Raw genomic sequence first — 25,097 nt, 5'->3', positions numbered from 1 at the left:
TTTTGTTGCCTTTCTACAGAAAAAATAGTTTTTATTAAGAGCGCCTCCAGGCATTAAAGATCATTAAATTCTAATCAAAATTAAAATACGTTTCGAATGTTTCCTTTTATCAAAACCAACATTCAAACAGAGGTAGGCACCTCTTCAATGTATACACTTTTGGCTGATAGTGTTGTAGTGATTCTGTAACTCTGTGCATTTTTTTTCATCAACAATACGAAGTTACTTAACAAAGTTTTAAAAAATGGACTCCTGCCTGAAAAAGGGGACAAGAGAATAAATCGTAATACGAACAAATTCTTTGCATCCTGTAACGACCTTCAAAAATTTGTTAAAGATAATTATCACCCCTTTGTTTGTTGATCATTAAAATGTTTCTTTACGATTCCCAAAACTGTTGATTGAGTAATCATTTTCCTATACCTGCATATTTATTGGTTAATTGGTTACATTATTGCCAAATTACATAGTTAAAACATGTAGTACATGGGCTATTAATTGTGGTATGTATTCCTGGGACTATTATCTAGTCCTAGATACTTAATTTATGTTAGGATTTTACATTCATATGACAACGATCCACAATATGCAAAGTTTATATACTTTTGTATTTCCATTTTGTAGATGCTTTACCGATCAAGTAATCGAGAGTCGCTTACTAAAACAATTCATTTGGAAAAATAATATAGTACAGCTTTATTGTTTAATATTATTCAGCCGCATTAAACATTCAATCAACATGTTACGTTCCTCTTCAAAGATGATATCAAATGGTTTGAAATAATATATGCAGGCTCTATCTGTATCTGTTAGCTGATCTTGCCTTTCAAGTTTTCTACAGTGTGTTTCTGTCATCTCTAATAGGGTTAAATAAACCTGTAAAAGATAATATTATATAAAGAATTTGAATTGGCCTGCAGTTAGTATAAATCAGATACACAGTTACTACATTATTAAGACTGCACACATTGTAATGTCTTTAAATAACAATTTTCTAGTTTTATTATATAAGGGAGCTACCATTTGATTTTTAGGGGGGGGGGCTAGGATGAAATTTGAAAAAAATAGGCAGGACAGGAGTTTTGAGTAAAAAAAAAAGGCAGAATGAGACACTTGCAAAAAAAAAAAGTCAGGACCGAACAGAGTGAAAAATAAAAAGGCAGGACAGAGATTACAGCTAAAAAATAATGCAGGACAACAATTTTCATCGTAGCCCCCCCATAAAAATCAAATGGTAGCTCCCTAATACTGACTATCAGATATGTTGATTTGCTGATTGCTGAAGACCATACAGTGACCTATAGCTATTAACTTCTAAGTCATTTGGTCTCTGGTGAAGTGTTGTTAAATGGTTCCAAGTTCCAACCCAGGTTAAAAGGGGGATGGGGTTGCCACCATATGTCCCCTTTCAAAAGCATTGAAAAACACTAATTTTAAATTAATCGCACTTACTAGGATAAATTCTAATGAGTTATCTTTCTTGTAGTTGTGTGTACTAGCTCCTACGTCTTTGGTGGATTATGTACATTAGAAGTGAATATAATCAATAGCAGCCCATTTTTTTATTTCACTATCAAAAGTGAGGACAAGTAAAGACAAAATATGCAGACTCTATTTTACCGACTTGTAACCAATCATGTGTACAAATAGGTGTGAAGAATGCGCATGTAAACTATAAAATTGTGAAGCACAGAAATGGATATGGTAACACTCCTGGTAACAGATCAATGATTCTAGAAGACTTGTATGTCTTCTTCCACCTAAAATCATAGTAAAATCGATCTAAATCTGAGAAAATCTATATTAATGATCCACCTTAAATATACTTCTTTGATTCTTGATACTTTCATGCAAATATCAAGACAATTTCAACAAGTAGAAAAGACACAGCCTCCTTTTGAAATGTTTTTAGAAGGTTGATGAACAAGAATGTGTTCATAGTACACGGATGCCCCAACCGCACTATCATTTTCTATGTTCAGTGGACCGTGCAAATGAGGTAAAAACTCTAATTTGGCATTAAAATTAGCAAGATCATATCATAGGGAATATGTGTACTAAGTTTAAAGTTGATTGGACTTCAAGTTCATCAAAAACTACCTCGACCAAAAAACTTTAACCTGAAGTCGGACAGCAGATGAACAAACGGACACATAAATGGAACATAAAAATGGGGCATAAAAAGAACTGGATACACCTATGAATGCATCACACATTGACACACATATTAAATTAAAATAGTTTAACCATACCTTTGTTCCATCAATTATAGTGCCAAGCATTATTCTTTCATTTGTGTCACCATTTTTCTTTCTTATGCCATTTGACCGAATGTCTAACAATAACTCTCCAGCATGTTTGCCAAGAACTGATTCATTTAAACTCTGCAACAATCTTGGTGCTTGTATGTCTTCATTAAATATAGTTGTATCATTATTTGATCTTTTACTGTGAGTTTCATTTAATCTTTGACAAAAGTCCTTCTGGTGCTGTTAAAAAAATAAAGTTCAAATATATATATGGATATGTACAAGCATGATATAACTTATTCAGGCCATCTGCTGTGCCAAATTAATTGCTAACTGATAAATGCAGTATAGAAAGCTTTTATAGGAAGCAGACAATCAGGGATACAACTTATACAATTATTTTTTTAACGAAATTAAATTTTGTTTTCAGTGTTTCGATAATCTCCCTTTGTGTACGTGCATATCCCAAAAATTACTTTTACAATTAATTTTGTTTAATTACAACCTTAAATTCTTTTGGGGATGTCAAAATTTACCTCCAGTATATTTCCTAATTTGAAGTATTTTTTTTGATTTGAGGTCAAACTTTTATCTCAAAAACTGATTAGTATTTCAACAATTAACAAAATTTAAATAATTTTTGTTTCGTACATAAAATCGTATATGTAAAAATAGTAGAGACAACTATAAAAGCAAGGTATTCAAGTGCAGTTAAAAAAGACGCAAAAAAGAATGACTATCATTTTTATAAAAGAAACATAAATATTAATCTGGTACAGGGAAAATGTCATAAAGTCTTAATTTGTAAGGGAGATAACTATACCTCAAAAATTTATGCCCTGTAGTAGTTAATAAAATTTACGTAAACAAGTTAAAGATATAACAGTACCTGTAGTCATGGTATATTATTTGGATATTGTGATTTATTAAATTTATCAAGGAAAACAATGTGCCAGTGGTTATAACAAAGATCCTACACTTAAGCCAACTGACAAAATGAACCCAGACAGTTTTGACCTTAAACTATGCAAACAGGGTCAAGTATTGCTTGTGTTAAGTGATTCACTGTAAAACAGGTGAATTGCTGGTGACTCAGAGTGATGTTTTTTTGTTCCTGTTATATTTATATACCTATATAGTACACACAACGTACTTCAATAAAGTATCACTTTTGGTGGTGAAATGTAAATCAGAGTTAAATGGGGTAATTTCTGTCTATTTTGATTATCACAGTATCACAGACATTTCTTGAATAAAAAATCAATTTAAAACAAGAATGTGTCCCCAGTACTCGAATGCCCCACTCGCACTATCATTTTCTATGTTCAGTGGACCATGAAATTGGTGTAAACCCTCTAATTTGGCATTAAAATTAAAAAGATCATATCATAAGGAACATGTATACTAAGTTTGTAGTCGATTGGACTTCAACTTCATCAAAAACTACCTTGACCAAAAACTTTAACCTAAAGCGGGACAGACGGACGAACAAACAGACGGACGAACGAACGGTACGACCGACGAACGGACGCACAGACCAGAAAACATAATGCCCCTCTACTATCGTAGGTGGGGCATAAAAACAGTGATTTTATCTGATTTAGAAAGATAATAGTGTTAACCTTGTGAGCCATTATTTTTTGCGCCTAGAAAAATTATGTGAAAATAAATAGTTGTGAATATGTAAAACTTGGATTTTTCCATATTTAAAAATAAGAAATAAATTTGATAAATTGCAGCAAAAAGGGCTAGAAAGGTCAAATTGGGAAACAAAGTATACAAGAAAATAAGTTGTTTATATATAGTACTCAATTGTAACTAATATGACTGTACAAAGAGCAAATCAATTGCAATCACCATCATTCACTGTGAAAAATCACTAAGAAGAGAGATTTTTCACTGATGTATCTTACCATAGTTACTGTGATACAGGTATCTGGTCCTTCTACTTCTGAATCAACCAATGGCATGCCTTTCTTGTATAATCTCAGGTCTGGTTCAGAATAAACATCATTTTCTAACAAGCGTGACCATTGACTACGCCTCCCTTTACCACTTCGGAAAAAAAGTTTAAGTTTATAACAGTATGACAGTATTGTTAATGTATTTTTGAGAACTCTAGAGAGTAATATTCATATCTGATATCATTTTGCTGTAACAATAAATCACCCATGCTTATTGTTGAAGGTTACCTATAATAGTTGCTAACAGCTACTTAATTTGGTCTTTGGTAGATATATATATATATAGTTGTTCTCATTGGCAATAATTCCCCATCTCCTTATTTTGCAGGTAAATCAATATTTCCTAGTCATTGGTCTATATACATCATATACATCAGTGTTCCAGCTAGGATTTGTAAAATGGAGGAGTGCCTTTTAAAAAAAAGGGCACTTTAGCGCATTCTCACTGAAAAAATCAAATACTTAATATAACCACATAATGACATATTTTTAGCAAGCATCATTTACAGTAGTTAAGTTAAATACTCTATACTATTATATACAAGTTTAAAGAGCTATAAAGTCCTTAAGGATCGAAACTTTTTTTCTTCTTGATTTTTATACGACCGCAAAATTTGCTGTCGTATAATGGTATCACGTCGTTGTTGTCGTCAGCGTCATCGTCAGCGTCGTCCTCCAAAGACGGATGGTTTCTGGATAATAACTTTAGTATAAGAAGATAGAAATCAATAAAATTTTAACACACTGTTTATAACCACAAAAGGAAGATTGGGATTGATTTTGGGGGTTGTGGTCCCATCGGTTTGGGAATTAGGGGCCCAAAACATACATTTATCTAGTTTCAGGACAATAAGTTGTATATGTAAATAGAAAATCAATAAGATTTTAACACAATCTTTTTAACCACAAAAGGAAGGTTGGGATTGATTTTTGGGGTTATAGTCCAATCGGTTTAGGAATTAGGGGCCCAAAACATACATTTATCTAGTTTCAGGACAATAAGTTGTGTATAAGTATTTCTATTACTCTGAAATTTTACCACAATGTTTATTCCATTAAGTAGAAGGTTGGGATTTATTTTAAAGGTTATGGGGCAAACAGTCTAGGAATTAAGGGCCAAAATGGGGCCAAAAACAAGCATTTTTTAAGTTTCGGGACAATAACTTATGTTTAACTGATTGGATCTCTCTAACATTGAATCACAAGGTTCCATATAATGAAAGGAAGGCTTGGTGTCAGTATGGAGTTAATATCCCTGAACTTTTTGGAATAAGGGGCCAAAAAAGGGATAAAAAGAAGCATTTTTCTAGTTTACAAACAATAACTTGTGTTTAAGTGTATGGATCTCTCTGAAATTATACTACAAGGTTTCTTACTAAAAAGGAAAGGCTGGAATTGAGTTTTGGGGTTCTTGCTCCAAGGGAGGTTTCAATAAGTGAGGGGCTAAAAAAGGGGCCCAAATAAGCATTTTTGTAGTTTTCAGTCAATAACTTGTGTTTAAGTGTATAAATCTCTCTGAAATTATACAACACATTTCCATACTGCAAAGGGATGGTTATAGGGGGTAATGGTGCGAGTAAAATTTTTCTCATTTCAGATTTCAGAAATTAAAAAGATTTTTTCTTCAAATTTTTTTTGAGGGGATTTATATTCAACAGCACATATAGTGTACTGCTCAAAAGCAAAAAATTTTTTTTAAGTTCATTAGACCACATTCTTTTTGTGTCAGAAACCTGTGCTGTGTCAACTATTTAATCGCAATCCAAATTCAGAGCTGTATCAAGCTTGAATGTTGTGTCCATACTTGCCCCAACAGTTCAGGGTTCGACCTCTCCGGTCGTATAAAGCTGCACCCTGCAGAGCATCTGGTTCATAAAAGTAAAGAATTAAATCAATTTTTTAACTTTGATGGTAATTAGGGAGCCCCCCCCCATAAAAATCAAATGGTAGCTCCCTTATTCTTGAAAAAAGATGTAATAGACTGGCACTGGCAAGTCTTTGATATTTTCGAGTTGGTCAACTTTTCTTTTTTTCGTCTGCATTTTGCGTGTTGACGATTTACAATATACTATTGAAATGATTCTTTTTTAATGAAAGTTATTTTATAAATTACAAATACAACAGAAATGAACATTGTTCACATTTTGTTTATAAATTCTATTTTGCATGAACAGGTCAGGTGTTAAAAAATCAATTCATTTAACTTGGATGTTTGGTGCTTCAGGGCAAAGGGATTAGACAGGGTCATAAATTTCACCTGATTAAGTAATTGACTCTAATCAAATAGGTGATTATATACAGGTAGCAAGTGTCAACAATTTTAATCTGCTGTCTTAATGAAGTGAACTCAACAAAATGGCGACGATATGAGGAAAAAAGGTCGTTTTTAAAACTTTTTTCAAAAGGGCACAAAGGGGTGCATCAGAAGGGCAGAGGGGTGCAAAATTTTTGGGGCGGGGCGTGCGGCCCTCCATTTTATGCTAGCTGGAACACTGTACATTATGTACTTGACCCTGTTTTATTTCTTTTGATACATATTTTTCTGAATATTGTACTCTGAACTTTAACTTTCTGAATGACCTTTTTCATCAATTAATGATTTTTTGTTCTAAACTTTCACTTATTTTTCTGTTTATTCATTCATAAAAAGTAAGTAAGTACAAATGTACATAATGACTTTATTTAATGAGGGTGACTCAATTAGCTTTGGCTAATCTACCTTGAGGCCCTCAATATATATGTTAAAGACCCTTTAGTGGCCTTGGTCTGTTTTTTGCTCTTTGGTCAGGTTGCTGTCTTTTTTACACAGTCCCCATTTCCATTCTCAATATTATTAGGTCTATTCCATTAAAATGTATTTGGGAAGGTAGGAAGTGACTTTCAAAATATCCCTTCATCCAAGAACAATCTTTTAGATAATTTCGCATAATGGTAATACACATACTGAAAAGAGACCCATGATCCACATTTAATAATTAAACTTGCCTTCCTATATAGCTATAGCTATGCACCCACATAAAATTTTAATGGAATAGCCCTTACATTGTTCGTTGTTATAGTATAGTATTTGAATACCTACTCAGCTCTCAGCTGACACAATTCTGCTAATTTTGAAGCCATTGGTACATAGAGTTTTCCGGATTCTTCTGTTGCTATGGTTACATGATTTTTCATCAGCTGATATATATTTTTATAAATTTTCAGAATGTTTAACAGCTCCAGTATGAAATCAAATGCTCTTATTCTAGCAATGGAATCTCTGTAATGATAGATAATAATAATGATAATAATAAATCATAATAATCATAATAATAATAATAATTTAGTCTTTATTGTCATATGAGCGACAAGACAAATCATGAACAACCAAAATAAAATAGTTTGATGGCGTACATGTTTATACATGTAGATGTTGTACCAGCATATGGATTTACAAGCAATAATTATCATGCTTATTACTACATTTACATGTATATGAACAATACACTGTAACTAAGTGTCCCCTGTCCTTACCCCAAATGACTGTTTTATGAACATCTCCTTTAAATATTTTATAACTTGTTCAAATCAACCTGGATTTTCATATAACTCCACAGATATCTCATTTATATATTGATCTTACTGATAAAGGAACCTTTCCTTACAATGTAACTTAAATTAGTGGATTAAGTAGGATCACCAGCTAGTTTTTCAGAATCAGAAAATCTTGGAAAAATAGATTATATACATGCAGCAATCTCATTTAAAAGATTTATTCATATTTTTCTGTTTTTCACAGTACACATGGTATAGTAGTGCAAGAGAGTGGTTTTATTGTTTAATAGGTTAGGCATATTCTTTGATTTGAGATTAATTCAGATACATTTTGTATCTCTGATTTCCTATGGAAAATTATCATTATACTGATTCTGATATTTTTATAACAAGGAACAAAACATATTAAACAATAGTAATTGGTAATCGTTAAGAATACATATATTTTTTTCAAATGTGTAAGGATTCAACAATTTTTTTTTTATTTGGAAACATTTTCTTGTCATCTTGTAAACTATAATTAATAACAATCACATGACCATGATGACAATCGATTTTGCAACTTTGTAAATTACAGTCTTGCAGACAAAAATATTTCCTGTCAGCATGGTCAGAGGATACAATTAAAGCAGAAGGACTAAGACATCTTTATTCTTTTAGAGTGTAAGCCTACATGGCCTACATGTAGGTACATTTGTATAACAGTCAGAGCTCAGACATAAACAAGTCGATTTTTGTTTTTGACTTAAAGAAGTCAAAACATCATCTGTCATGTATTTATTATAAAAATGTGTTTCAATGACAGACTTGTTTATGTCTATTTATGTTGATGAAAACACTTAATTTTACTTGGTGGCCAAAGTACACCACCTATGACAGCAAAAACCTGTCTGAGAGTTCACAAGGAATTGAGCTATCTATTTTTAATTATCTAATTGAACATCCTTACTAAACGCAGATGTTTTACCTCATTAAGTGTGGTCCCAGGTGGTTGCATTGTAAGGTTAATTAACATTATCTCCGATCTTTTAGACTCTCATTCATATTTTTCTTTAGAAGACAAAGCATTGTCTTTCAATGTTGTCATTACCTGATTTAGATGCATGACCTTTTTATAAATATGAGTGGGTCTTGAAGTTAACCAATTTTGATAACTTATCGACTTGTAGTAGTCGATATTTGCAACTTTTTGATTCTGGTCAATTATTTCTTGCTTAACAATATTTGACTTATCAAAGTCGTATTTTGTCTTGCATTAAAGAGAGACAAATCCTAAAACTTACAAATTTAGACCTCTATGAATCAAAAGCAGATTCAGACTTATTTATGTCTGAGCTCTGACTGTATAACCCCGGTATTTTAGAAGTCATTTTAAATGACAAATTAATTCGCCATTCAGAATCTAATGCATTCTGGGTAATATTTCTAAAAGCGTACACAGAAATATTGTGATTGGTTTTAGACAATTTTAACAATGGAAATTCAACCAATGAGGTTACATGTATGTTTAACTTATTTTCATTTTTGGGTGTACAAACACACACAGTCCTTTAGATTCTGAAAAAGCAATTAAGCACAAGCATTTTTGCAAAATATGTCACTAATACGATAAATCAGTGATGCCTATTTAATTTTTTAAAAGAAGTTCACAAGAAGTTCAATTTCATATAAACACAAATGATAAAGAAGTCAGCAATAATTTAACAGGAAACTGATAAACCAAGTATCATTTTTGGTATTTGATACTCAGTACTACCGAGCAAGGCTCCAGTACATGTGTACTTGTTGACATCCTTGCTACATGAATGTACATTTTGTATCTATAAACATTTGCAATTACTAGAATGATGAGACCAGCTTCAAACTTACAAAAACAAATCTGATTCATGTACATGTAGAATGTCTGCTGAATGTGGCTTATTCTCTATGTTCAGTGTTTCCAACTGATCTTTAATTTGATAATTTAAATCTGTACATATATCTCTGGTATATATTTCTTGTCTATTTTCTGGTCCATTTGCATCGAAATAGAGAAGAGATTTCAATTTTTCAACATATTTTCTTTGCAGTTCTGAAAGGGGTTTTAATTGTATTCCAATTTTATCAAACATATCTAAGGGATCTTCCAAATACTCAGATGCATAGCATATATTTAGACTTTCAACATGTCTTAGAGTCCAGTTAGAAACGCAGAGTTGACAGTGCTCCGAGTTTGGACTTGATGTCTGTAATGATACCGATTCGTTCGATGAAATGCTTGACCATCGGCGCTTCTTGGGTCTATTGCTACTTCTCTGTGATGAATCAGACTCATCAGTAATAGGGCTTATGTCTGAAAAAGTAAACGGAGTCGTCAATGTGTTCATGTTTGGGTATGTTTTCTTTTTTTCTGGACCCTATATTGGTAGGGGAATGAAACGTAAAAATAATTATTCTTTACTTCTATTTTATCATCCCTCCTTATTCAGGAGCACCCGAGAAACATAACTCAATCTAATTATCGGATGCTCTTCTCCTTCAAAAAATTGATATGACAAATATACAGGCTGTATCTCTATCTGTAAAATAACAAAAAAAAAAAAAAAAAACGAACTCCGAGGAATACATCAAAGCGGTCCAAAGTCCCTACAAGGATTTGTATAGCAGCAATACAAATCCTTGGTCCCTATAATCAAAATGGCAAAATCAAAAGCTCAAACACATCAAACGAATTGATAACAACTGACAAATTCCTGACTTGGTACAGACAATTTTTTAAGAAGAAAATGGTGAATTGAACATAGTTTTATAGCTAGATAAACATCTCACTTGCATGACAGTCGTAAAAATGTAGGATGTGATTTGATTTTTTTTTATTATGAAACAAATCCATTATTTATAATTATCTGCATAGACACACATGTATTAATTCAAAGCTGGACAACTTTGTTTTATATCACTGCACATATTTGACTAAATCAAATATAGTTATGACCCTGTTGCTCAATCATTAGTTTGTTATGTGGTGTTTTTCCCGTTTAGCATACCCGTTGTATATTTTTCTTCGAATTGTGGTTTTTGATTTCTCCTATGTATCTTCTACCTCTCTTTTGCCCCAATGACTGTGGAATAGAAATATGGTTACTCTTGGTATTCTTCCGACCATCAGTAAAACTATTGACAAAATTAGACGTGCGATTGCGTCTACGTACGGAAGAAACCAATCTAATTAAAATATAGATCTCTGATTTCGTTATTTCGAGATCTAACTGTATTATACATGCATGTCTTCTCTGTACCTATGTATTTGGTGATGAGAATAAAGATATATATATATATATAATTAGATTGAGAAGAAACCAGGTTTGACATCAGTTGTTAAATAAACAAAAGTACAAGTATGCAGCCAGGGTCCAATCACAATGAGGACGTCAAATCAGAATCATCTGGTAAACGCCCAATACACGTTAAAACCCCTTGCAACAAATCTTGAAGTGCCCAAATGTGGTCTGTTTTCGGCAAAATTTCTGTCCCTTTCCAATATACCTTCGTTATTCAGTGACAGATAGGGGAGGGGGAGAGGATAAAAAATTAATTCTTTAAAAAGAATATTTTGCCCCACATTGAACAGCAGTTACATTAAACAACCCACGCCAGTTCCTTAAATTTATCTTATACAACAAAAATGAGATAAAACCATGCTTCTTTATTTTAACAATAAATTATTATCAATGCCAAAACGGGCATAACCAGTTCGCTCAATATAGACCAGTCCATCTATAGACAGGTGTTTTTTGATAAACTCATCAATGAAGTGTCCAGTTATGGTCATGGATCCGGTTAGGGTCTTTTTTTAGTTTTATTTTTTTTTTTAAAGAAAGCGACTTATTTAATTTAATTTAATATTTTATTCTAACTCTGAAATTTTAGTTATATCAAACTTCTAATTTATCTTTTAAAATTTCGAAATTGTCATGGATAACAAGAGCAGTGTCGTTGCTGTTGTATTTTATACGGAAATAAAATACCATATTGAAGTACCTATTGATGGATGGCAGCCAATCAAATTACGGAATCTAATGAAACAGACACAATTATAATTTAATTACTAAAATATAAGTACCCAGATAAAAAAGAGTCAAAGTAGATATACTTTATAGATCGATTGAGGAAGTACTTCACTCTGGCAATGGATTTCAGTTTGTAATTATTGACAGAAATTAATTTCATTCAATAAGTTGCATCGTACAACACAAACAGAGAAGGTTGGTAAACTATGATCATTTCATCGTTGAAAGGAAAATGCATTTAAGTTTACTGTACATATATTCTTTTTAGCATGTTAGCCCATCATACTAGTTATTTCCCCCTTATTACTATTAATTTTTGTATAGATTTCCCCTAAACAGTATTCATTTCAGTTTGTTGTTCCCCCTTATTGCTATTTATATTTGTATTAAGTTTTCCCGTAATACTATTTATTTTTGTTATGTTATAGTTCCCTTTATGACTATCGATCTGTTTGTTCATTGGTTTTCTATTAATACTTTTGTGTTTTTGTTTGTTATTTCTCACTCATTACAATTTATTTTTATTTTATTTTCCCGTTATTACTATTCGTTTGTATATGTTATGGAGTGGCTGTTTGTCCGGATAGCCGGACGAATAGTGACAGGGCTATTTGTCCGGCCACTGCAATGCGCATGTCATATAATGTAAATTCGGAAGTGCGTGTAATATTATCTTCAGTAGCACAAAGGAGGCGCGTGTAATCCGATCACTGATTTGGCTAAAAACGGCGATATCAATATTTGGGATATATTTTGCAGTTTTCGGAATTTGACAATGGAACACGCCGGATACTAGCCGGACAAATACCAACTGCCGATATGGTATTCACATTTGTTTTATACTGCATGTACTAGTATTCATTTTTGTTTGTTATTCCCCCTTTAAGTTAACACTTTTCCTTTTTTTTCCTTTTTAATACAATTCATTTTTGTATGTTCTTTTTCATTTCTAATACAATTAATCTTTGTATGCTTTTTTTCCACTTTGTTTTTATTCATTTTCGTATGTTATTTTTCCGTTCATACTTTTTATTTGATTATGTTATTTTCTTATTGATAATATACTTCATGCTTGTTTCTATGTTATTTCTCCCTTCATACTTTTCGATTTGTTGTTTTATACCCCCTTAATACTTTTTAATATGGTGTTTTACCCCCCCCCCCCTTTGATACTATTAATTATTGTTTGCTTCTTCTCACTATTCGTTTTTGACGTAATTTACCTTTTTATACTTTTCATTTCTGTTTGCTATTTTCGTCTTATTACTATTACTATTTTTTTTCTTTTTTTTCTTTAATACTTTTCATTTTTTATTGCTATTTCTCCCTTTATCACTATTTATATTTGTAGGTTTTTTTCCCTATGATACAAAGTCAGTTTTGTAATTTACTTTACAAATGATTCTATTATTTTTTGTATTTCATTTTCACATTAATACTAATCATATTTTCATGTTACTTTCTCTTAATATTATTCATGTTTTTTTGTTTTTGTTTTCATTGTTGTCTCTTTTACTTTTATTTTTATTTGCTACTTCTCCTTAATTAGACAATGTCTTAGTAAAAAAAACCTACCATTTCATGTCAGACCACTGTATTGAGCTGACAAAAATCAAACATACCTTGAATTGAATATAAGAATATACTAGTTCCCTGAAATACTTAAACAGGTACTTCCTATCTGAGTAACCGGCACAACATACCCCCCTTTTCATGCAATTTGCATTATTGAAAATGTTTAGTCAAAAATTGATATGTAGTGATAATCTAAAATTCAGCTTTTTATGATACCAAAATTATTTAAATATTATACATATTTTGAAAGGGACATCAATGCATAGAAACGATTTTGTTTTTAATATGTTCTCTCTGGTAGGTTCTTTCAAACAGATTCCGAACTAGTGGTGTAACACCAATAAAGTATACGTGATGGTCACCCATACCTTGGTGTTTTAAATTTACCATGTTACGAGGGTTAGCCTGAAATTATTTTTATGTTTTGTTGCTTCGTTCAACACTTTTATAAAGCGTCGTTTTAGACCAAGCTTGATATGATGTTTAATGAGATAGTTTAACAAATTACTTTTAACAAATATATATCTAATTAAATATTATATATCGGTTTTTGTTTACCTGCCTACTGTTTTGAGCTTGTTTAAAAGGGTAGACATGGGTCTCCAAAACCGAAAACAATGGGCATCTATATATTATCACCTGGTAATCCACTTATTACCGATTGGTTTCAATCAGGTTCTGTTTTTTTCCACTTCAGAATGTCAACAACGACTTCAAATATACCGATATCTTCCCCATATATAACACTAGATGAGGGTATCGAACAAGCTCTGCCAGTCGGACGCCAGCAACAAGCATTTCCAGTAAAGACTTTTAAGGTGTTTGGTGCTGTACAGATATGTCTTGGTGTTCTGCTTGGGATTCTTAGTTTAATTGGAGTGATTTTGGATATTATTACATGGAACAAATACAACGACTGTTTTGCCAGTTTTGATAACGACTTTTTCAATGACCGTTATTTTGAATTTATTCGGATATGTAGTCGATATGATCATGCCGGCATACTTTTAGCATTCGACATAACATGTCTTTTATGTTCTGGATGGGTAAGTGAATAGTTTTAAACTGAATTAAAAAGATCTATAGAAAAACTCTATTAGAATTAAAGAATTGTAGTAAGATGAATATTATTACATATACAAAAATTACATGCGTTTAAAATGAATAAAATTAACAGAACAGTCTGCCTTATTGTACCTTAATTGATGGATAACAATTTCTTTTTCGTTTTTTTTTCTTTAGTTTTATTTAAATTTAAAGGAAATTGATAAGAATATTTATTAATTTTAATGCAAATTTTTGTAATTGCAGTGTGTTTTTACTGGTTGTCTGCCTATGTGTATGTCAAAGAAGAGAGAAGCAAGATGGGTGTGTCTGGTAGGCATAAATTTAAGCAAGAACAAGCTCATTACTTTTCACAAAGAAATCAACCAAACTAATTACGTCTATAGTTGAAAAACAAAAATTATGATAATTGAATTGAAACCAGCAATTGCAAAAGATGGTCGAAAGATACCTGAGAGACAGTCAAAATCGTAGATAGAAAATAAGCTGACAACGTTATGGCTAAAACGAATATGACAAACAGACAAATAATTGTACACAAGACACAACATAGAAAACTAAAAACCAAGCAAAAAGAACCCCACCAAAAACTGGGGGTGATCTAAAATGCTCCAGAAGGGAATGCGGATCTTGCTCCACATGTGGCACCCGTCGTGTTGCTCATTTTATTACAAATCCGTTAAATAGTCTAATAAGGCCGTGTCTGAATTTCTATTATTATTTTTATCTGTTCGAATATTGCGCAAGTTTGTAAGTATAAAAAAAACCCACACTAAATACCATTAATCCATTTCAAGGTGCATTTGGGACTTTTATTTCACACTACAGGTTGTGCAAAATTTTCAGATTTCGTATAGATTAAGCATGGACAATCCAATGTTGTGTGATAAGAAGAAAATAACACCATAAAGTCTTAAGATAAAATGTGTAAAACTAACATGCTTTTAGATAAGAAAAAGAAAAAAAAAATATGGCACAAACGGACTTGTTTCCTTGCTTCATATAAAAATACTCTATGTAATCTTAACACAAAACGTCGCGAATATTTCGTAACGTTCAAACCAAAAATTCGACTGAAACGTTGTTTTTAAGGAAGTGCGACATTCTTGTAAGACTCCGCAAAATCGACGGTGCTTTTTAACTACTTATCGAAAATTACCAATTTAAGTTTTTTGAAAAATGAAGAAAAACAACATTTTAAAAAATCATAAAATTTTACCATTATAAGAGCACTGATAAGCAAACAATTGACGTAAATTTGAGTTGAGTTCGTTTTTACGTCAAAAAATTACAACCTTGTAAGCCTTTGAAAAATCGCTCATAAATTACCATATATTATTTTCAGATTATCTGTCTTTAAATTCATAGAATTAAGCAAATTAACATTGATGTAGTAAATACAAATACTAAACTTTTCCATTTTAGATAAATGTTTTTTTGATACTCAAATCTAGAATCCCAATCCCCCCCCCCCCCCCCCCCCCCCGTGGGACAGATTTGCCCTTGTAGTATGGAACGCCTTTTTCTGCTATGACTTCATAATAACGTCAGAAAAATTGCATAAAAGACTGAAGGAACTATTCTGTTAAATAATGGAATACACCGTTTTTTCAAAATATTAAATAGTTTTGACGAAAATCATAGTTTAGTGGTTACAATAGATAAAATATGTTATGCGGGACAACCTAAAAATAGCCGTTTTTTAAAAATGAAGCTTGCATGTCGCATGCAGCATAAAACATAGTTTCAACAATTATTTTTTTATTTTTTAAAAAACGTACAATAAAAATGAATATGATATCACAAAATCATATATTTTGGAAATGCATCTTGCCAACTACACCGATTTTCCAATGAGGTACGAACATCGCGTGTAACGTCTAGGTAAATTCACAACGCTTTCTATCACAATAATAACTTTTTCTAAGTTATCTCCCCTTATGTGGTAAAGTTTAAAAAAATAACCAAATAATGATATAATGTCTTTAAGAAAATTACAGTCGTAAATATGATAACACACATAACTATCTATATTAACACGAAAAGTGTAACACATGAATTACTAGTACATACTACTCTCAAAATGTGCAAATTTCATTTCAGATATACACCATTTGTTATTTGCTACATAAACTTAAAATCAAAGATGTAGGAAGGCACCTAGCCACCTCAATTATTTAACTTTTTAATTTTAGGTACATTATACAAATTATAATTAAATCTTTCAATTCTTATTATTTCTACCAAAGTATGATTATTCATGTTTTGTAATTTCTTTTCAGAAAATTGGATTTATGGTGTGCTGCATTATTGGAGCGGCATTGTTCGTTCCAACTATGTTCAGTCTTGGTGTAGTTGGTGTACTTCTAGTAAGTAATGTTGTTGATTATCAATAATAAAGTATGTTGAGAATAAAAGCAGATGGCACACCATTGATATCATTGTTAGTAAACGTCAACATACTAAAATTGAAAAAAACCTTGCATACTAGCTATAGTACTTGCTTTAAATGCTTGATTTGAAGCCATGCTTCTTTGACATTGCAAATACCGAAAGCACAGTGCCTCACGACCTAGACTATATGACGAACTAGGCAATATAGAATAGAGCTTTCGTTAGTCATTGAATTATTACATTTCCCTAGTCGGATTTATCTAGGCTGGTAACAAATACGATGATTTATTGTAACATGAAGATAGAATCATTTTCAGATCAGCTCTGATCCAAAGAATGATAGTTCTACTTGACCATTGATACTCTTTAATAGATATAGGAAGATGTGGTGTGAGTGCCAATGAGACAACCCTCCATCCAAATAACAATTTAAAAAAGTAAACCATTATAGGTCAATGTACGGCCTTCAACACGGAGCCTTTGCTCACACCGAACAACAAGCTATAAAGGGCCCCACAATTACTAGTGTAAAACCATTCAAACTTGAAAACCAACGGTCTTATCTATATAAAAAAAACGAGAAACGAGAAACACGTATTAATTACATAAACAAACGACAACTACTGTACATCAGGTTTCTGACTTAGGACAGGTGCAAACATTTGCAGCGGGATTAAACGTTTTACTGGTACCAAACCTTCTCCCTTTTTCCGAAACAATAGCATAACATCACAACATAGAAAAACATACGATAAAATATCAATTGGCAGGCTTAACTCAATCAAAAAACGTAAATTAATACACTATGAACGAATAAATTTGATCTGCGATATCTGAATGTAAATGCACAGTTAATAAAATATTAGAAAACAAACATTCAAGGCCAAAAAGCAAACAAATAAGTCCAAACAAAGCCATGGCAAGACACCACTGCGAAATATTTAACCCTACGAAAATTATCACATTTGAAAAAAAAATTCGGTTTTAATAATACAGGTAAATCTTGAAGTTTATACAAATGTAGTGAAAATTAGAAGATATTCCAAATAATCAAAGCTGGTATATAGACAAGTTCCATATAAATATAAAATAACAAAAAGGCATTATACACAGTATCAACAGGTCGAATTAACAAGAAAACACGACTTGAGAGTACTCGCAGTTACTGACAGCTAGTTAAATGCCAAAAACAATTAATAATAAAAAATCATGCATCAGAAACTAAAATCAACTAAAACACATCCCAGGGATTTAGCATTTTAACGCCATGAACAGTCAGAGAAGACATGACTTGTGCAATGCCAAAAATAAATGTATCGACAGGCTTTAAGTCTTGTTGGTCGAGAGGACATAGTAGATTTACATAGTCTATGTACTGTTGCTATGATTTGTTTGAATAACACTGATAAGATAACTAAAATACCAGATGTAACTTTTTTGTGCTAAATTTAATTAAACTCGAAGAATTTATATATATGTAATCAATTCTTTTTTGTCATTTTCACTTTCTTTAAATGCTATATGTTGACATTATTATGTTTATTTCAGAGATTAGATTCGAAAGCTGTGATTCTGTCAGTTTTCATGATTGTGGTGTCTCTAGCAGAAGTGGTAGTTGCAATACTTGCCGCTTCATACTGTTGTTGCTGCTCCCCGAGGAGAACATCAAATCAACAGGTAAGTAAAGTCTGCACCTAATGCAAAACTTTTTTTTAGAGCATAAATAACAACCGTATTGTGAGTTGTCTGCTTAAAGTATAAATGCATTTCTTGGAAGATGACAGAACTACCATTTGGTACTACTATACTTGTAGTTCAAATTAAACCAACAAAAAAGCAGGGTTTTATCGATACCATGACAGGAAATATGCTAGTATTTAATGCCGTCGTAAAATGTCAGTTGCAATTCCTTTAGTTCGTAGTGGTGTCAACCATATTATTTTTTACTCTTGATCTAACTCTAATTACATAAAAAAAAATTGGATCTCAAAAAGTTTGTAACAATTAAAAAACATAAAGTTTTGGTTGACTGTACCTGAATCTCGAAAAAACTTTCTTACAATAGGCAAACATCAAAGTTTGGTTGCATGTTACGAGTCCCAACATTTTATCAATATACATTGTCCTTATCCAGACTTAACTAATCGATCAGATCGGTAATCGAACACTAATCGATCATATTTGATCGGTACTCGATTGATGACTTGAAGTCATCGATCAGTAATCGATCAAACTCTCTCAGGAGTTTGATCGATTAGTGATCGATTAGATTACTGATTGATTTAAGACCGATTACTGATGGATTAGTGATTGATTAATGACAGATTAGTGATTTTATTATTATTGATAAAACAATGCTATTCCAGAAATAAGCCTTATGAAAGAAATCATTTGTGAAATAAAAATTCCATGAAAATATTTTCACCATTGCCAAAATTTTCTGGAATTTTAGAATTTAAAATCATTTCACTGCTAAGAAGATACTGGATTTTTTTTTCATGATGTTGTCAATATGTCTGGAAATTTGAATGTAAAGGTTAGAACCAATACCCATGCCAGACATCAGTGTTTATTTTTAAGTCTTGAATTTATGTTTCTGTCTAAATATGCCAAAAAATCCAGGATTTACTCAGCAATACATTTTTACACAATATGCAGTCGTAACCAAGAGAAGCGTATCTAAAAGCTTAGCCCTAACATATTCCTGATTAAAAACTACATTTTTGTAGGTTTACCCATGTATATGACGTCTTGAAAGGCTATTGTATTTTTTTCTTTTACAACCTTTCATTAACGGAAGGCGTCAAAGCAAAATTTAAAAAAGCCATCCAAGATGTCATAATTATTGATATAAAAACTCTAATTTTTATATGTGTGCATGTAACAAATTTGGTTGTAGAGGGGTCTAAATACAGCACAAACTACATTTTCCAAAACACCAAAAGAGTGAAAAAATAGATTTTAACAACAACATTTGACTTGAATATATAGTAGTATATATATACATCCATGGTTTGATAAATATTTGATGCCTTTTAAGTTATGACCTTTGTTAACACATCAAAATTAATTTTTACATATAATATTAGCTTCAGACACTTGTGATTTTATTAAGAAGATGAAAATTTCAACCAAGCTAATATATATTAAAATCTGTATTTTTAATATATATACGGATTAATCAACACAAATAAATTGTGCAATTTGATATATCCTTAACTTTATGATGAAATTAGGGTTTGTCCTATAACATTATTAACTAATGCCAGAATTTAGGTCATAACTAAATAGCCAGAACATTTACCAATTAACAGAAAATTGATACATCATTTATTCAAACACACTTGTTTGTCTTCACAGCAGGATATTGTCTAATTTCCACAATATTGTAGAAGACTGACCAGAAATGACCAGCTGTGGACTATGACTCTACTAAGGATTGCAAAATACTGATAAAAATAAATAGATTGTTATCAGAGTCAGTGGAAAACTTTCTATTGACTTTTGAATTTACATACAGAAGATCCCCCCTTTTTTCTAAAATTTTAAAATAGTCCTAATGCAAGGCAATAGGGGTTATTGTTTTATTTTCACACGAAAGCATACACATCTAAAGATAAGTAGAATGAATATGAATAAGAAATTAAAGATGTTTTTAAATAGAATTGAGTATGTGCCTGCTGAGTGTGCCTGTCACAAGTCAGGAGCCTGTAATTCAGTGATTGTCTTTTTTTATTATGTGTTACATATTTGTTTTTAAATAAATAAGGCCGTTATATCCACCTGATTTGTAGTTGCATAATGCAACTACAAATCATTGTTCTGGCCTTTCATTGATACTGTGTAGCAATGTTTAGAGTTTTTCTGTAAATATGGTGATTAAAGGGAAACTTTCAGCAGAGACCACCCCTTCTGTTTGTCATTTTTTTATTACTGCTTTTAATTTATTGATTTTTTCATAATTTTGTAAATTTGTTAATTTGAATTTAGATTTTTTATTTTTTTGCAGAGTTCACGAAATCTTTTTTCCCCAGATGGTCCTTGGAGAAAATCTGCTGGTCCTCATTATTAATTCTATTGAAAAATACTTAAATTGTCCTATGTAAAATTTTGGTGGTAAAATCCAGAGGACCACCACTTTTCACGAACTCTGTTTTTGATTTTCTAACTATTTCAATTAATGTTCTACACAGTGAAATATTTTGAAGGAAACAAACTATTTTATAGGTCATTTCATTAATTCACCAATGTGCTATTTCTTTTGAATCATATGGGTAGGTTGTAATGGGATATGATACACAATGTAGCACTTATTGAAGAATCTGTTTTAATAAGATGCCACAATTTCCTGAATACTTTTTGAAGTTCTTCTGCTTGAGGATGAAAATATGTAAATGATACATAACATCTATTTTAAACTTTTTCCTTTTTCTTAGTTTTATCTTTTCTGTCATGGAATTTAATAAAATTTGTTTTACCAATTTCAGTTAATAAAATGATCTTTCAATAAAGAGTTTTCTTTCTTGTTTGTGTTTCTATGTAAATGAATACCTTTGCCTTTAATATAGGATTTAAAGTTCCAAATGGGTTGGTTTTGGGCTTTTATGAAGATGTTGGAATTTTTCTGTATTTTTTTTTATAGCATTTCATATCTTACCAATATTTTCATGTGTTCTTCTTTGAGGATTTCAAGGTCTAGAAATTATACGGAATGATTTTTGCATTCCTTAGTAAACTTTAGCAGGTAATGTTGTTGAATAAATTGAGTGGTAGGGATGAGCTGGTCACCATGGTCACTATTTCAAGCTCCATTACATATTTCATGATAAAATCGTGAAATTTAGATGGAGGTGAAGTTTTCAACTTGCCTGTTTATATCACAAGTGTCTGAAACTAATTAGATGTCAGAATCTTTTGATGTTTGTTAATGTTTCCAATAGTGTGGTCAAATCAATTATCTCTAAATCAATTTTCCCATACAATCTTACCAGCTATTTATTTGCTGTTTGTGCTTTTGATCCTATTATTTTGACATTTTCACCTAATTAACATTAACAATATATAATAATGAAACATTACATTACTACAAATGTATCCTGAAAAGAAATTCTGATGTGTTTAGAAAAAATAGCAATGTATCGTTCATCAGTTATATACATGTATACTTTAGGTTAATCTAATTTTTATAAAAAAAACAACATTTTATGACAGATATACATTTAAAAATATGTTACGGGAAGGGTTGGGTAAGTGCTGGATCCAAATTCACATGATAATAATGTTGTAGGTCATATCTAACTATATAAACAGTAGTTCAAATAATTATGACATCTTGGAGGGCTATTTTAAATTTTGCTTTGACCCCTTCCGTCAATGAAAGGCGTAAAAGAAAAAAAATACAATAGCCTTTCAAGACGTCATATCATAGTTTTTAGGACTAATATACACGGGTTAACCTACAAGAATGTAGTTTTTAGTCAGGAATTTGTATGGGCTAAGCTTTTAGATACGCTTCTCTTGGTTACGACTGCATATTGTATAAACATATATTACTGAGTAAATCCAGGAATTCCAGAAAATTTTGGCAATGGTGAAAATATTTTCATGGAATTTTTATTTCACAAATGATATCTTTCATAAGGCTTATTTCTGGAATAGCATTGTTTTCTCAATAATAATAAAAGCACTAATCTGTCATTAATCAATCACTAATCCATCAGTAATCGGTCTTAAATCGATCAGTAATATAATCGATCATTAATCGATCAAACTCCTGAGAGAGTTTGATCGATTACTGATCGATGACTTCAAGTCATCCATCGAGTACTGATCAAATATGATCGATTAGTGTTCGATTACCGATCTGATCGATTAGTTAAGTCTGGCCTTATGTATTGGGATATACATAGAGTATTAGTATGATTATCTATTTTTGATTACTACTAACTCGCGGTGGATTTTTCTTTTTTTCACACGAATAGTGGCGTATTAACTTGTAAGAAAAGAATTTTTGTTCTATTTTGTATCTATAAATACTTTTTATTTATCAAAAGGGAGTTGTTATTGGACAAAGCACACAACCTGGAATGTTTCTTTACCCACCACAGACTCAAATTCCTATGCAGAATGGCCAGCAGGTCGTGATAGCTTCCGGACAATCAACTTATCCAATAGTGCAATATCACAAGGGACAAGAGCATCAAGTAATGACTACAACTCAACCGACAGAGCAGCCGGTTCAAACTGTTGGTGGTACACAACCAGAACCGAACGGTTGGCAGGTTTTTGATAACAATCCGCCAGGCTATAAAAAATAGAGGAGATAGAACGATTCATTGCATGTGATTTTGTTTGTGTTTGTAAAAAACTACAAATTCTAATTTATAAAATTACTTAAACTTGTGAAATTAAAGATACACAACCATGTATAGATAAAATAAAGAGCTTTAAATTACTTTTCTTTGTTTACCTATAGTAAAAGATAGTATGTATGAAAACATATTGTAATGAAAAGTTTTAGCTTTAAACCAGACAAATATTGTAACCTTCAAGTTAGGAAATGGCTGTCCAAAAAGATCTACATTTAGATAACTTAATATCGGATTTCATATTTTTTTTTTATATCTTTAGTCAGACGCAGTATACCCAATCAGATAATCGTAAAACTTGAACTATCGCAAATACCCGTTTACATAGCACCACAACGCATCGGTAAACTAAATCTTTAATGCGCCAGTAAAATCTACGTTTTTCGTAGTCCAATCTTAAACGACAATACAGTTATCTCCTTAATTAATATAGTGTTTAACATTGAAAACGTTACTTAGTCTAGAGAAATAAAATCACTAGCAAAGGATTGTAGAAAAAGACAAACTTCAGTCAACAAAAACACTATAGATATAACGTTATGTAAAGTTAGGTCAACACTTATGTCAGGCTGTTAGAACAACAATCCATACAACATACATTTGCGACTGTCATACAAGTGAAAGGTTTGGCTAGCTATAAAAACAAGGTTTAGTCCCCAATTTTCTACATAAGAAAATGCCCATACAAAGTCTATGAAGTCAGGAATATGACAGTTGTTATCCATTCGTTTGGTGTTCACATAACTATAAGACGTGTCACGGTACTTATTTATCCCAAATTCATGTCTTTGGTTTTGATGTTATATTTGTTATTCTCATATGATTTTGTCTAATGCTTATAAAAAGAAGATGTGGTATAATTGCCAATGAGACAACTATCCACAAAAGACCAAAATGACACAGACATTAACAACTATAGGTCACCGTACGGCCTTCAACAATGAGCAAAGCCCATACCGCATAATCAGCTATAATAAGCCCCGATAAGATAATGTAAAACAATGCAAACGAGAAAACTAACGGCCTTATTTATGTAAAAAAAGAACGAAAAACAAATATGTAACACATAAACAAACGACAACCACTGAATTACAGGCTCCTGACTTGGGACAGGCACATACATAAATAATGTGGCGGGGTTAAACATGTTAGCGGGATCCCAACCCTCCCCTTAGTCCGTTTCTGTGTGTGTTACATTTTAATGTTGTGTCGTTGTTTTCCTCTTATATTTAATGCGTTTCCCTCAGTTTTAGTTTGTTACCCCGATTGTGCTTTTTGTCCATGGATTTATGAGTTTTGACTAGCAGTATACTACTGTTGCCTTTATTTGAGATTTTGATTTTGCCATTTGATTAGGGACTCTCCGTTTAGAAAGATTATTAAAGAAAAGAGGTTATAATATATAAATGAGTTATTGAAGACTAACTTCCTTCAACAATAACTCTCGATCACTTCAATTTTATTGGTGTGTTAGTAGGTCTAATATCTGACATAAGAACGAATTATTGTACTTGAATATTGTAGCTCACACTAAATAATCTAAACAGTGTGAGCCAAGGCTCCGTGTTGAAGGCCGTACTTTAACCTATAATGGTTTAATTTTTGAATTGTTGTTTGGATGGAGAGTTGTCTCATTGGCACTCACACCACATCTTCCTATATCTATTTGAATAATATAATCGCATTTTGATGTATATCTGTTATAAAATTATATAAATAATACAATATATAAAAAAGAGAATCAGTATGATTGCCAATAGGAAAACACGCTATAAGAGACTAAGATGATACAGAAATTACAAACTATAGATCACCATAATGCCTTCAATAATAACCAAAGCGTATTCCGCATAGTCATCTGTAAAAGACTGGCAATGACAAATGCTAAAAGATTCGAAC

General features: G+C 31.6%; 2 protein-coding genes across 2 annotated transcripts; one reads left to right on the top strand and one right to left on the bottom strand.

Moving 5' to 3' along the window:
- Positions 1 to 671: 671 nt before the first annotated feature.
- On the bottom strand, positions 672 to 10,152 carry LOC139524180 (uncharacterized). Its single transcript, XM_071318809.1, has 5 exons — positions 9,617 to 10,152; positions 7,293 to 7,472; positions 4,163 to 4,307; positions 2,253 to 2,489; positions 672 to 876 (listed from the first exon to the last, which is right to left on the bottom strand). The coding sequence occupies exons 1-5, from the start codon at positions 10,111 to 10,113 to the stop codon at positions 697 to 699; spliced, it is 1,239 nt and encodes a 412-aa protein (XP_071174910.1). The 5' UTR covers positions 10,114 to 10,152; the 3' UTR covers positions 672 to 696.
- Positions 10,153 to 11,874: 1,722 nt separating this feature from the next.
- On the top strand, positions 11,875 to 23,285 carry LOC139522481 (uncharacterized). The gene is made up of 6 exons (XM_071315980.1): positions 11,875 to 11,991; positions 14,069 to 14,417; positions 14,683 to 14,748; positions 16,719 to 16,805; positions 18,379 to 18,507; positions 22,884 to 23,285. The coding sequence occupies exons 2-6, from the start codon at positions 14,070 to 14,072 to the stop codon at positions 23,145 to 23,147; spliced, it is 894 nt and encodes a 297-aa protein (XP_071172081.1). The 5' UTR covers positions 11,875 to 11,991; position 14,069; the 3' UTR covers positions 23,148 to 23,285.
- Positions 23,286 to 25,097: the final 1,812 nt, after the last annotated feature.

Source organism: Mytilus edulis, chromosome 5 (genome assembly GCF_963676685.1).
Source record: "Mytilus edulis chromosome 5, xbMytEdul2.2, whole genome shotgun sequence".
Taxonomy (NCBI): Eukaryota; Metazoa; Mollusca; class Bivalvia; order Mytilida; family Mytilidae; genus Mytilus; species Mytilus edulis.
This window is presented reverse-complemented; position numbering and strand designations above follow the sequence as displayed.